Here is a 14819-nt window from a genome sequence, read left to right as displayed (position 1 = left end):
GGTCTATACGCGATTATCTCTAAAGCAGCGGTTGTTAACCGTTTTTTTTTTGTAATTTGTTGTATATCTTAGTTCGATTTGACGAAATCGTGAGCCGTACGTCGCGTCACATCCTCCAAAATCAAGTTTTGCCTTTAAAACGTAAACTACTATTTTTCGATTTGCTAGAATCGCTAATATTTGTGCAATGCAATTCTTTTGTTGAAATTAACACCTGTCAAACTTACAACTTAAAAAAAATAATTAACCATGTGGTGTTCCTACGGTTACTCTATAATGACGTCACGTTCAAATGTAACTTTGTGACATTACGTTTTGACGTAGCTTTGTGGCGTCAGTTTACGACATAAGTTTGTGACGTAACTTCTTTAAACATACATGTCCCGAAAACACAAACCTTCAATCCGCCCCTAGGGCATACAATCGTTGATACCACATTCCTTCTAATTCTATGAAAAATGCCGGATAACCCACTTTTTTTCGTCACCCAGCTAATGTGTATCGTCTTAACTTTGTTGCCCTCTTGAATATGACCTTCTGCAATCTAGCAAAATTAGTAATCAAAACTCTGGCTATTTTGATTTTCAGAAAGCCTTCGCCTTCTTTAATCACACAACGCTAAGTCTCACATACAGTATATATTATATTGCAAGTAAACTTTAAAGGTTTATTGTTCGCTTATGATAACATGGTTTATACCGCGAAATAATTCCTTCAACTTTATGTTTTCACAACCGACTGAAGGATTAGCCTATACAAACGTTTCATAAGTTTGTTGAAACGTCTTCCAATTCCAAACAATTATTGTCGACTCCTTAAAATATAAAAATATGTAATATTTAAAATGCAATAATTAATGGTAGGCAATTATGATTTATTAAACCAGGGGTGTCCAACAAGCGGCACGCGTGCCAAATGTGGCACGCGACCAAATAAAAAATGGCACGCAAGCCCCCCTAAATTACTTAATTTGCTATTCAGCCAATTGTGAAAAAATATCTAATTTTTTATACAGTAAATTGCCATTGTTTATTCACAATATAAAACAATCGCTGCAATCACGACAACTAACAATTACTTCTAATACTATAACATTATATTGTAATGGAGGCTAGCATTCACATAACTATAAAGTTTGGTGTGAAGAAACAAAAAGCAAAAGTCAGCTCACCGACGGACATTTAGATGCAGTAATGCGCACTGCTAACTTTATTAGAAAGAATTATATTACATAACTTTGGCACGGAAAGAAGTTATAGGATAAAAATTGGCACGCCGGCATGTTTGAGTTGGGCACCCCTGTATTAAACAGTTCACGCTTAAACAAAAATAAAATTTCTGCTTAAAATAACAATATAATTTCCTAATAAAAAAAATAAAAACTTAAGATCAAAAATATTTGGTTGGCAACGAGGTCGGTTTAGCACAATAAACGAAGGTCTTATGGCCTTATTCAACGAAATAATTTAAAAAATATAAGTGTTTTAAGTCTAAGCATATATTGTACTGTTTGGGCGAAAGTGGGTCTTTTTATCGTGCTTAACGCCACTCGTTTTTAGGTTTATCAGAGACTTTATCGCTGTAGCAATAATACAATCTGCTCATTTGAATTCAGTTTCCACTTTATAAATGGTAAGGCAGATCATACGGTGGAAGGTATATTGTAGTTTATACACGAGCTTTGCCTAAGACTCACCTTTTAAAGTTACATCAATGGTTTGCGACCCGCATAAAGTTTTACCTTTGTTTGAGATATTGTCATTGATATCTGTAGTCGGCGACTGTTCTGGCTTGGCCCAATACTGAACTTCACCAGAAGCAAATAGAAGGAAGAAGATTGCCCCTAAAAGTGACACGCCAGCCGATATCCAGAACACGAATTGCCATCGACCCAACGAGTTCTTTAATCATTAAAATATCAAATTTAAAATATATTTTGTACTGTAAAATTAAATTTTAAAACAAGGCGTTCTATTGCGCATAAACCGTGGCTGTCGACCATTACTTACAACTCTAGTTGCTTAGTTTAAATAACTATTAAAATTGTACCAGCCAATTTTTGTTCAATGCATATAATAATATATTAAATATAGTCATAGTAACATATGGATTAATTTGAAATCTACCAGTTTTAAATTTGCCGTTTCCTAAAATTGCCGTAACGGGACACCTGTTTACAATTCTTAGAAATACACCTTATTTAGATTCGATATATTTATTAATTGATGGAAGCTTTCACTAATTTAGGTAGGGACAAGTATTTAGGATATTAAAACCCTTAGAAGACGGTTTGGAATTTAGATAGACTAAGTGTATTAACATTGTTTAGCTTACATCATCCAAGAGTATAAATCCAATCACTTGTGGTGCTAAAAATCCTGGAATGTTTCCAATCGTATTGGAGATGCCGTACAAGATACTGGCAAAACGTGGTGCAATGTCAAGGCTGTTTGCGAAGGAACCTGGAGCTGAAAAAGATATAACATTTGATAAAGCCTCACCGTCTCACCAAAACAGTCAATCCAAGATGGTTATCTTTATTGTTTTCTTCTGCTTAATTTGATATTTAAGACAAAGTGAGTTAAAAACGAAAACGCCGGAAGAAATTGGGTGCTTTTTTCGCCTTTTTTGGTACTAGTTTTAATGTCAAAAGCGCGAAAAATCAACTGTTATATTTCGACTGCTAGGTCGGGTCATGTATAGTGGGAAGTCGCAAATTAAAATTCTATAATACTTTTCAATCAGCACATTTGAAATGTAAACACTCTTTGTTTTTTTTACAACTCTATGTCTGCCTTAGAAATAATGACAATACTTTTGGGCTACCAATCACCCGCACTTATGCGTGATAACAAAAACTTATGCGTGATAACAAAAACTGTACTATTATTCGCGAAGGAAAAGCAACACTATAGTTTTATTTTTTAATCTTTTTGAAACCCTTGTTACTTGCAAAGGCGGTAAATCCGTATGCCAAGCAGAACATTGCAACAGCCGCTGCCACATTGCAGCCTACGTAGCCCGCCAACACAAGAAAGACTGAAGTAGCAACCAGGGACAGGGTTTGGTTTGCTTTTCGTAAAATTTCGACCGACAGCTGCGTCTTTCTCTGAGCAAGGCTGGTAAGGTATCCCGCCAATATCATGACCAGCCATTTCAGAATATCGGGAAGGGCGGATAAAAAACCGCTCTGCAAATAAAACGTTTAATAAATAGGCAATGTTTATAGCCCATTACTTTGCAATATATTGTTTGCACTATGGCTATTATTTAGTCAACGAATGATCACACATTATGCAAAGTCATATTTAGTAATCCAGTGGTCTCCAACAAGTGGGTAGCGACTTTGGGTCGCCAACAAATTTGTGGGGTCGCCATAACTGACCCTTTCCTACTGTTTTAGTACGATTTGTGTATTTGGTTTACTTCACAATGACGCCACACTAATACACGTGACTGAGTACAATTTTCTAGATAACATTGCTGATTTAGCTCTTATATGAGCTGCCGAATCAGCTAACGTGACATTTCTTTGATTTGAGCCGCGTTTGCAAAAACTAGTGGATACTATGCAGTATACACGCGCAATTATAGCACTGAATGCAAATTATTGTTGAAAACAAATTGAAGTTTTTCTGTTTGTTCGTGTGTTTAATTCAAATTTATATGTTAAATAAAATTCCTTAAGACGATCATTTTGATGCACATGTGTGTAGCCACAGTTCTCTGGAATTGTGTACCGGTATACAATCGCTCGTGTGACTTTGTTCCAGTATTATTTGAAATATTTTTATTCGTATCTGAAAACAAAATGGGGTCGCAATGTAAATTTTAATTCCATTTTGATTAAATTCGGGTCGCTAAACGTTGGAGCCCACCGGTCTAATATCCTTTTTGTGTTTTGCGCTTTTGGCGACACAAGTCGTATATATGTTGATAACAACCTATCAAATCTAATTACAATTTCGTTTTAAAAAATTACTGACAAACCATAGCTACCTCAGCCACATTGAAGTTGAGTACGGTTGCCATATAGGTAGGAAGCACAGACGCCAAGGCAAGGCTGCTCCAGTTTGTGGCAAACAACGCGATGCATATTGCAAGCAAGGGAAGTGAAGTGAAGATTGACTTCCACGGCGTTTGGAAGGCGGATTCAATATCCTAAATAAATCAACATCAATGGGGTTTGTTGTTGAACAATTTTAAACGCAATATACGTTTTTTTATCTTAAAATCGGGACGATTTTAAACAATGTATTGAGATCTAGCATTTTAAGTGGTCATTTTTGATATGATCGTCACGCAAATAGGTCATAGAGACGTAACCAACATGTAACTTAAAGAGGGACTTTTGTTGCCAGTCGAATTCTCGCTCGAATGTATAATTGAAAGTGAAAAAAAGAATACCTCCTCTTACTAGACTACTGTTGAAGCACACTATAAAATGTATACGGTATACTATAAAATGTATAATTCTATTGTGAAATTACTATTGTCAGGACACAACACCTGCTACTAGCACACTGCTTCCTAACCAGTGGGTCGCGAAGCATTTCTAAATGTTACACTTTTCTATTAGATCGGGAAATTATTGCCATATTATTATATAACATTTATGCAATAATGTAACCAATATGTAACAATTAGATGTGTGGTGTCGTATTAACTGTTTCAGTACATACGCCAGTGGTAGCCTAAATATGCAAGTTCTATGTAACTGTTAATCTTAATTCCATTTAGTTGCATTTTTAATTATTGCCAAACAATTTGGTCAGATCTCATTGTGGGTCGCACAATAGAGCATGCATTTAAAGTGGGTCGTGAACTAAAAAAAGGTTGGGAAGCAGTGTTAATTAGCATATTAAACTGAATGACTGAAATCGCCAATGCTCAAGTAATTCAAACCAAGCATACTGGACCAATTACAAGATAGTGACGTGACAATTACATTCACATTTAACGCAAGGAAATAAAAAAGCACATCAGAGAGCAGTAGCACGCTTGATCAAGTTGGTTAAACGGACCAATATCACAGCAAACTTAACGTATGAAAAATGTTTACTGACTAAAAAGTGGAACATTTTGGTTCCTAATGGGGTCGCCTTTAGACAAAATCCTAAAATTCGTAGTTGTGTGGAATAATTTAGGACGTTTGGTCGAAATACACGGCTACTAATATAAACAAACATATAGTGTTAATATTAACACAATGGGCACGTCAATATTGCCAGTTCATTTTGAACTATGTTTGGAGCAATTGGAAGGTTAAGCATAGTGATGACTATAACAACGTTCCTTATGCATTTTTGCTTTAATCTTCTTTTTATTGTTGATATTTCCTATTTTCTTATGTAACCTGAATTCCTTATACCTTCAGGGTCAACTGACTCGATAACCATTTTGTGGTTCTTCGTTGATCCTTTGCTACTGTGTTCGCATTGTAGCAACAAACAAATAAGCAGTTATAAGTGAAGCAAGAACTTTGAAAATGATCGAAATCAACAATATTTTGCCGTATTAGTGTTTTAAAAAATAAAGTGGCAAGCAGATAGCAATAAAACCAAGGGTCTGTACCTCTGTTGTGTCCTTGCCCTGTGTTGTGGTCTCTTTTATGTAGGTCTTCTCGTGTTCCGAAATTCTAGGATGTTCATCGGGAGTTTCGAATGTCAAGGTAATCCACATGAGGCTCCAAACTACACTGCCACCCCCTATTGAAGTAGAAAACTACTATTGTTTAGCAGTTAACGAAATGGCCCTCATAACAAATTTAGATATCTGAATTGTCACCTCTTATCTCCGCATTAAGTTAGAGACGAAAACTAACAGGACTTTGTCTTGCAAATAGGATATGTAAAACGCAAGACAACGAAAATGACTTAAGGTCTTCCAAGATTCCTGCTTTTAAAGTAGGTCCCAAGGCAAATAATAGAATCTATTCTATACAAATAATTAGGTCAACATTTTGCGTATCAAGCAACATAAACAGAACACAAAATCTTGTTATGTAAAATGAATCAAATAATGTTTTAAAAAAGGAAATTGCCAGTTTCAATCAAATATTAGAAACACTGGGTAGCCAAGGCCTTTTTTTCCCAAAGAGTTTTGGTCAAATATAAGGAACCCACCTGAAACATAGAAAACAGCCTCCCACCCCCATTCCTCAGCGATTACCCCGGAAATAAGTAGATTTAGGAAAGCACCAGCGCACGTGCCGGAAAGAAAAAAAGAAATTAGGAAGCTTCTTTCCAGAGGCGGACCCCAGACATTCCATAATCCAACCATAGCCGGGGAGAGGATTCCCTAAAACCACAGCGTGACACTCCGAAAGCGTTTTATTTTCCGTTAGTACGCGTGCCAAATTTGCCACACGACTAAAAAATGGCACAGAAGACCCCCCAAAATACTTAATTTGTTATTTAGTTAATTGTCAAGACATACTAAATTTATTATTCAGTCAATTGTCAAAAAAGACTAAATTTGTTGTACAGCCAATTGTCACTGTTTACTCACAATTAAAACAATCGCGGTAATTAATTACGTCTTATATTATAACATTATTCTGTAGTTGAGGCTAGCATTCACAAAATCATATAGCTTGCAGGGTCACCCGCAGAAAATTTTTCAGGGGGGGCAATCAGGGGCGTAGCCAGAAAATCAAAAAGGGGGGTCCTGAATTTTCAACTTAGGAAATTCCCCTATTTTTCGTCTGACATTAATGAATAATGACGCCATAAAACAGTGACAGTATGACGTCATAGAATGGTGATTGCAAGACGTAAGAAAAAAACTAATGAGAAACAGCCAAATACGTCCAGCAAAAGCGACCACGTGCGTCGTCGACAATCCTGTCAGGCGCCAGCTGCAAAATCACGGTGTACAATCGTTAGCTTCAGGCAAAAAAACAAACCAAGACCGGGAAGTATATGTGATTAATTGTGGTAGTCACACATAATTCGACTATCAGCAGCGCAAATTTCAAGTTCCATGAACGGAACGAGCGCTAAATTACAAGCACGTCTTTCGCCTCTTGCAATACTAAACAAAGAATGTTTATCCAGGTGTTATTAGATCTGCGCCGAACTGTGTGCCAAGTCAGCTAAATTACAAGCTGCGGTTGAGGGGAAACAAGGTGTGTCCATTGCACACTTAACACGTGGTCTTAGAGTGTGCTAAAGAGCATAATTTTGCGTTAACCATCATTACTTAAAAATGGATACTTTGAAACGCGCACGACAGTCACCATTATACCTCCTTTTAAGAATCTGCTTCAGTTAAACAAATGTCGATGTTAGACCAACATCGGATATTAGCGCAGAGACCGAATAGCGAGGAACATACTGCGTATAACTCTCGTTTTTAGCGAGAAAAAAAGAAAGAAGGTTTGACTTGGCGTTGTCAATTGTCGAATGCACACTTGCTAATCAGTCAACTTAAACAAATAACGAAAGAGAAAAACTTCCAGCGTTTACGGTCGACCAAACAAAAGACAAAAAACGGCGTTTTGCGCTCGATTTTGGTTTCGCTTTAGATTAAGACGCGTGACCAAATTACTTAAAAAGCACGCCGCTTCGAACAGTTTGTTAAGCCATGACAAAAACGAACAAAAAACGATAATATCACTTACAAAAAGGGGGTAATAACTCCCGCCCCCCTGGATACGCCACTGGGGGCAATGGATAATGTATATTATTTTAACCTTTATAAGTAATACATATTACACTTGTAAATAATATTAATATTCGCATTTTGAAATTCCAGGGGGGGGGGCAAGTGCAGTTGGACACCCCTGCGTTATAGTCTATATACTTGCATCACTTTACTCATCGATTGTTTGGATGGAATGTAAAATTGACTGAACGTAGTGCTTTGATTTTTAGTTTAAAAAAATCCAGTGAAAAATGGGAACTAGGACGACTTAGCATCTTTTAAGTGCAGATGGAAAATTCTACCATTTTTCTTTCTAATTTTAAAACATATTTAAATAAATACGAATACGAAATAAACTCACAGGAAATAGTCTATTTAGTAAATTGGTATGTCAAAATTAAATCAACAAACTAATTAATGATAGACCAGCCATGATTTCATCCAATACACGAACCAATACAAGTAAAGAGAGCAAACCAAACGGGTTGTTTTCCCTCGTCAAGGTAAAATTAAATCAATAAATTAATTAAGAATAGACGAATGATAATTTCCTTCAATACACGAACCGACCAAAGTAAAGAAAGCAAACCAAACGGATTGTTTTCCACTGCTTTATGTCAAAATTAAATAAATAAATTAATTAAAAGATAGATAAAAGATAATTTCCTTTAATACACGAACTGATTGCAAATCGGACGGTTGCTTTTCCCTCGTTTTATACCTGGAACCATCCGACCAACACGCGCACGACGACCAAGAGCGCGAAGCTGTAATTAGCTACGAAGGGGGTGCAAATGGTGAGTCCCGATGCGGCGAGAGCAGAAATGCCAACCGGGTACTTCATGCCGAATTTGCGCGAGACATAACCCCCGGGAATGCTGGATGCAACGTAGCCGTAAAAGTAGGAGCCCAAAACGAGTCCCTGCTCTGCGGCATTCCAGTTAAAAGGGCCGTTCTGGAAAAGTGATAAGTCAGGGTATTGTTGCATTCTTAGAAGGTTTCGCACTTTTTTTCTTTTTTCTTTCTTATTTCTAGTCAAAATTGTCAGATATATTTAAAAATTTTCATTTTTTTGAATATCATCATACCAATTGTGCCTCCGGCCAATTGCCGGTGAATTACCACGTTTGATTAAATTAGGATGAAAATAAAACATTCGCCATTGAAATGAAATGTAAATTAAATCAATAAGTAATAAGTTGGTTACCATAACCCAGGGGTCGGCAACCTTTCGTACGCAGTGTGCCAGTTTATGAATAATGAACAACTCGCGTGCCAAACAGTTTTTTATGTTTGGTTTCGCACTGGCAATCAGGGCTGCGGAGTTGGTTAAAAACAACCCGAGTCCGACTCCGGCCAAACATCAGATTTCATCACGTCCCGAGTCCGACGCAGCCTCTGTATTTCTCCAATTTACGTAACTAAATTAAGATGGATATTCCACAATCCACTCTATGGTCATGGAAAATATGCCACGAGCATATGCTATTCCACCCTAACAATTTACAGTTTTCTGCCTTATCAGTTTCGAAATTTGGTACTGCGCATGCCGCACACGTCGTACTACCCGCACACGTCGGGTAGTTTTACCTGGTCTTACTCGACTCCCGAGTCCGACTCAGCAGCCCTGCTGTGATCTGACATCCAATTTACGTATCTTTTTTTAAATATACTTCGATGCTTTTAAGCCGATACCTAGAAGTGTTAACTATCAGTTTCACTTTTTGTTGGTTTCTCACTCGCACAAAAACAAACGTGCTTACTTTTAATGTAGAACAGTGGTTCTCAACCTTTTTAGCTTACGGACCGGTAAAATTTTAAAACAATTTTTGCGAACCGGTAGACCTTCAAAAATTAAAATCAACCCAAAGTGTAATCATGCCAAATTATGCAACTTAAAAGCAAATAACGAAGACTTCTATGTAATGAGAAATTTGCTGCTGTATTTTTGATATCATACGTGTCATACGTGGTTCTGTTGAAGTTTTTCACATACAACTGGTACTAAAATTTAACTTAAACGAGCTGTAGCCTACATTTAAACAGTTAGGCACAACACTTGCAGCATTGTGACGTAAGATGAAGTCCAAAGTAGACCGTTAACTCGATGTTACGTCACAATGCTGCAAATTACGGAACTGGCTAAGTTCTAAATTTGATGGACAAGCCGCCTTCAACATCTTGCTTTTTGCAATTGAGATATAAATTTGTAATATATTTGGCGGACCGACAGGAAAGTTGACGCGGACCGGTGGTTGAGAACCACTGATGTACAAATGCCCTGCTTTAATGTAGTAAACGTTACGCCAAATGTAGGGCATTGCGACGTAATACGAACGGTTAGTGGTAAACAACAAGTATGACGCTCACAAAAAGTAATCTTAAATACAACACAGTTAAGACACTTATTCGTGACATGAACTGGCAATGTGTGCAACCATTTAGTTAGCGCTAGTGTTAGTAATGTAATAGTAATGAAATGTTAATGATGTGGAAGTGATTAATGGTTGCACTTTCTAAAGGTGTATAACGTGCGCGTTAAATCAATTGGCGTGCCATGCAAAATCATCTTGCGTGCCACAAGTGGCACGCGTGCCAGGGGTTGGCGACCCCTGCCATAACCAATACAAAATTTTTAGGATATATTAAATACCTATAAATTAGGATATATTACGTAAACAGATTCAGAGAAAGGTCACCAATTACCATAGCTGCCATCACCGAAAGGCGAAATCAATTTTAAAAGAACGCAATAAATCAGTTAATATTATGTAAAGGTCTCGAGTGGAAATTTTTATTATTATTATTATTATTATTATTTTTTTTATTATAGTGATAAATTCGTTATATAATTTTAAATCATGAGCATCGAACTAAAGTGGTATCAAAGAACGAAACGCACGCACTGTTATATAGGGCGCAAAATGCAATCACCATTCCAACGTAAAGCAATAATTACTGCGCCTTGGGACGCTAGCGAATTACCAACGCGTGCACAGGTCGTAAATACTAAAAGGCAATAGGCTCATAGAGTTAATACAATGTATGAACTCCATGACAGGTATTATACCTGGGAACGGCCGTTCTTAACTTTTCATTACTGGTTGCCTCCCTAAGTAAGCATTTAACAATTGGTGACCTCCCCTGCTTACGATTCAGAAACATACGTCACGCAACGTCACAATGAAGGTAATTAAAGGTTGTAATAAAAAAGCACGAATTCGTTATCAATTTAAAAAAGGTACTTTGAACAAATAGCGATTGTCGAACAAAGTTCGTAGCTATACGTTTCAGAAAATCGTTTGATATCTGCGGTTTGTTTTATTATACCCGGGTGTACTGTATTATACCATATAAAATATTTTCAAGGCAATTAACTAATTGTCATTCGAATCGCACCGAATACAAAAAGCCACACTTGAACCGGCGATAAAAATCACGAAAAAACACTTTTAGTGGTTAATTTGTATGTTTTTGTGGTTTGTCTGTCATCGGCAGGCCGACTGTTGTTCTGTTCGTTAAAAGAGTATAACGCAAAACCTAAAACAAGCGCAAGCGAACTGCAATTATCTGGCCAAAGTTGAATAAGACAGTAAGATTCACGTTGCGTATGACGCGGTTATGAAATAAACGCTATTTTATTCCATAGTATGTTAAACTGTTATCGTATAGGGAAGAATTTTGTCATTTCATACTACTTTTGCACACAAGTAGCGGCGAACAGCATACGGAGATAAGGCTTGTTTTACAAGTTAGGTTACATGATCATCGCCAGATGTTAAAACACATATTACATGACATAAGTTACTTTTCACTAAAAGTGTGCGACACATGGTAAAAGTGTGCGACACATGGACGGTTTTGCGCTGACTGTATTTATTTAGACTCCATTTCGCTTTTATGAAAGTCTATTTTTATTGTCAATTTATGACGTAATAACTAAAATTCCTTGCCTACCATGATGCACGCAAAGCGAAATCAAAACTTAGGGGCCCGCTTTAAAACAATTTTAAGAACCCCTGCTTTACATCGTCGGGCTAACACGAAAGTATTAAAATACCGTATATGTAACCTTTATGCAACACCGAGTATTTATTCTAGTTATATATTTATTCTTCGTTTTACCAAGATCGTTCATTTCATGCCTACCGATTGAGCTTCGTCCGCACCAGCACCCCGGTCAACGCATGAATTTGATTGGTTGTTGGTTTGGGTGACGTCACGCGTGCTGTTAACCATGGCAACAATCGCAATGCTGATGTTGTTCCTCAAAAACATCAAGCTAATCATTCCGAAAAATTGCAGCAAAAGCAGGGAGTGGCGAGCCTTGATGTAAAATCCCGGAGTGGCTACCTGAGAAACAGAATTGTGGCAATTTGAACCGACAGTGTTGCCTTTTTAATTTTGAAAAGGTCTAGTTTTAAAAGCTCTTTAAGAAGCCTATATAGCATATAGAAACAGTATTTTCCACTAGATAATGCACTTCTGTTTTTTTTAAATATGAGTAATAACTACAGGTAAACCAAAAAAAGTTTTAATAAACCTCATTTAATAAAAGAGGTAGCAAAAAAGTCCTTCCAAAGCAATATTATTGATATGGTAACCGGCAATTTGGACCCACTTTAGTATTACGTGTTGCAATAAAATTGTTCAATATATTTTAAAACCTTTGCGGTTCGTTTTAAATGTAAAACTGTTTGAATCGTACCGCAACATCTATATAAAGTGTCCGACATCATGCGACATGCTTATTAACACGACACCTTTCCTGCGTAACCAAGAGATATTGAAAACCTTTTAGCTTGAAACTTGGGGAAAGGATATACTAAGGCAGTGGTTCTCAACCGGGGTGCCGAGGCACCCTGCGGTGCCATTTCTAATGTCCATGGGTTTCGAGAGATATTCGAAAATCTTTAAGAATCTGATTTTTGCTCAACTCTTCAACTTTTTGTGTAAAGTTATAATTGAATATATCCAATTAAAACTTCCTATACATTGTGCAGAGTTGATGTGCGTTATTCCAGTACCGTTTATAGTGACAGTCTAGTGATTTACCTACGAAAATACTTTGTATGGGTGCCGCGTTCTATTTATAATTTCTCAGGGGTGTCGCAAGCCATAAAAGGTGGAGAACTACTGTACTAAGGCCTATAGGATACATGTAGAACGTAAATAGGTTTTCTTAGGGATTTGCTTCGCTATAGTGTTTTTTCAATTAGAAGTAAATCGGATAGATCTTGTAAAATAACCTACCTCTTTAAATCCTCTTGACTCGTGCGATTTTCTCACTTCAATGTTTGTTGAAGACATAATGTTAAAGGGTTGCAAACAAATTTCTAAAATATGTCTGAACCGACTAACAGTTTTATTCTTATCCTTATCAGAAAATAACTCATATTTAAACCCTCTTAACCCTAGTCATTAAAAAATTGAGCCGGGCTGCTACAAATTTCACTGCGATTTCTTTGCAACTAATGGTGAACCCTAAATGTCAATGTGGTTCGGTTTGTTTGCATTTTGCCGTTTTATTATGAGCCTTTAGCAATTGGTCCTGTTGGTAAACTCAGATCACCCTTTAGCCTCGACTTGTTTGCGTTTTAACAAACTTGTATAACTGGTAAGCAAACAGTTGCTTTAATAAACAGCGAAGTTCAAAAGCTAAACAAAAGAAAAATAGGTTTCACAACCTTAAACAGGTGGGTCATCCAACAGAGAGTATATAGACTAAACACAGTTTTCTTTAGTCAGACGTTTAAGAAAAGTATCAATGTTGTAATGACTTAAGTTAACAACTTTAGTTTAGAGGACTTGAATTTATCCAGTAACTTAACGTGACTTAAGTCATTTCGTTGAAATAAATTGACGTGACTTACCTTGGTCTTAAGTCATTATTTAAGCGAATGATTTGGGTGAAATTATATATTTTCATTTAATTTTTATTGTTTTTATAAATTTGGGTTTTCATTTAATTTTTATTGTTTTATAAAATACAGTTAGCGTGCTATTTTGCGATTTCTATTTATTGAGGTATTTTCATAATCGGTCAGGTTTTCCTTTTTAATAGTTAAAACGTTTCATATATATCAGTGATTTGACTTGGAATTGACTTGCTCTAATAAAGGCTTGAATTGACCTTAACTTTGGACTCTAACTTAAATTTTTTTTGTTAAGAATTGACTTATTATACAAAACTAAAAGCACCATTCTAATTAAACTTGTACACGGCTGAAAGTTGTAGTTGTACTTTGTTGTCTTCGAATATCGTACAAGTCCTAACCATCTGCAAAAAAATCATGTATTTTCTCCCGGTGCAACTCATTACCATTTCAAGTCAAGTCATAGGCTAATCATAAAATAAGTGTTCAACTAATAGACTTGGTAAACACGTTCGTTTCCCAGCAATAGGCTGTTTCGTTCAACAAACGCATAAAACAAACAAACAAAAATAACCACTTCACGTTTAAACATGGGAGTAATTCGATAGTAAAATGTATTCAATTAGGACACTTACACTCACGTCAAGTCATTTGCTTTTGAAGAAGGGGTAAAAACAGTTATAAAAGTATGGTTGATCAGTCTGGAACGGTATTCGTGATATAATTGTTGCAGCCTTGCAGGTACAACTTCTAGGTAAAAAAAATGTTCTTGTTTGCCAGGCCATGTCCCTTTTTCACCAGACTATTTTACCATTTAAAGAAAGACTTCAGTTGGAAGTTTGTGCACTTTATCGAAAGATATTTTTTTTTAGTTAATAATATTTAAATATAGCAATTAGAGCTGCGCGACATACGCACCTTGTCATTAAAACACACAAAATAAACGGAACAACAGAAGAACGATCATGTCGTTACAATATAATCCTTATATCTCGCCTTTATATTGTATCAATATTAAAGTGTATTTTTTCATGATTAGAAAGAATCTTGACCCCGCAAGCAGATTTTTTTCGCAAGCTATGCAGCCATGATGGTATAGGTTAAATATTGTATATTGCAAATTTTAATCTAAACAACAATTTTAACAAACTTATTACAGGCTATGTTAATTTTGTAACAATTTTTAGACATTTTGTATACCAATGTGGTTTGAAATAATTTGGATAATTTCGACCTAACGTGTAAAATTTTGTCACAAATAATCGCCCCCTCATTACAAATGTATACGAGGTAATT

General features: G+C 36.3%; 1 protein-coding gene across 1 annotated transcript; it reads right to left on the bottom strand.

The window, feature by feature from the left end:
- Positions 1-2325: 2325 nt before the first annotated feature.
- LOC146140840 (sialin-like) lies at positions 2326-12957 on the bottom strand. The gene is made up of 8 exons (XM_083392717.1): positions 12901-12957; positions 11797-12000; positions 8369-8602; positions 6126-6300; positions 5575-5708; positions 4000-4161; positions 2950-3190; positions 2326-2468 (listed from the first exon to the last, which is right to left on the bottom strand). Exons 1-8 carry the CDS (start codon positions 12955-12957, stop codon positions 2326-2328), a joined length of 1350 nt encoding a protein of 449 aa, XP_083248843.1.
- Between the last annotated feature and the right edge of the window lie 1862 nt (positions 12958-14819).

Source organism: Ascidiella aspersa, chromosome 6, assembly GCF_963924565.1.
Source record: "Ascidiella aspersa chromosome 6, kaAscAspe10.2, whole genome shotgun sequence".
NCBI classification, from domain to species: domain Eukaryota; kingdom Metazoa; phylum Chordata; class Ascidiacea; order Phlebobranchia; family Ascidiidae; genus Ascidiella; species Ascidiella aspersa.
Note: the sequence above shows the minus strand (reverse complement) of the source record. Positions and strands in the feature narration are given on the sequence as shown.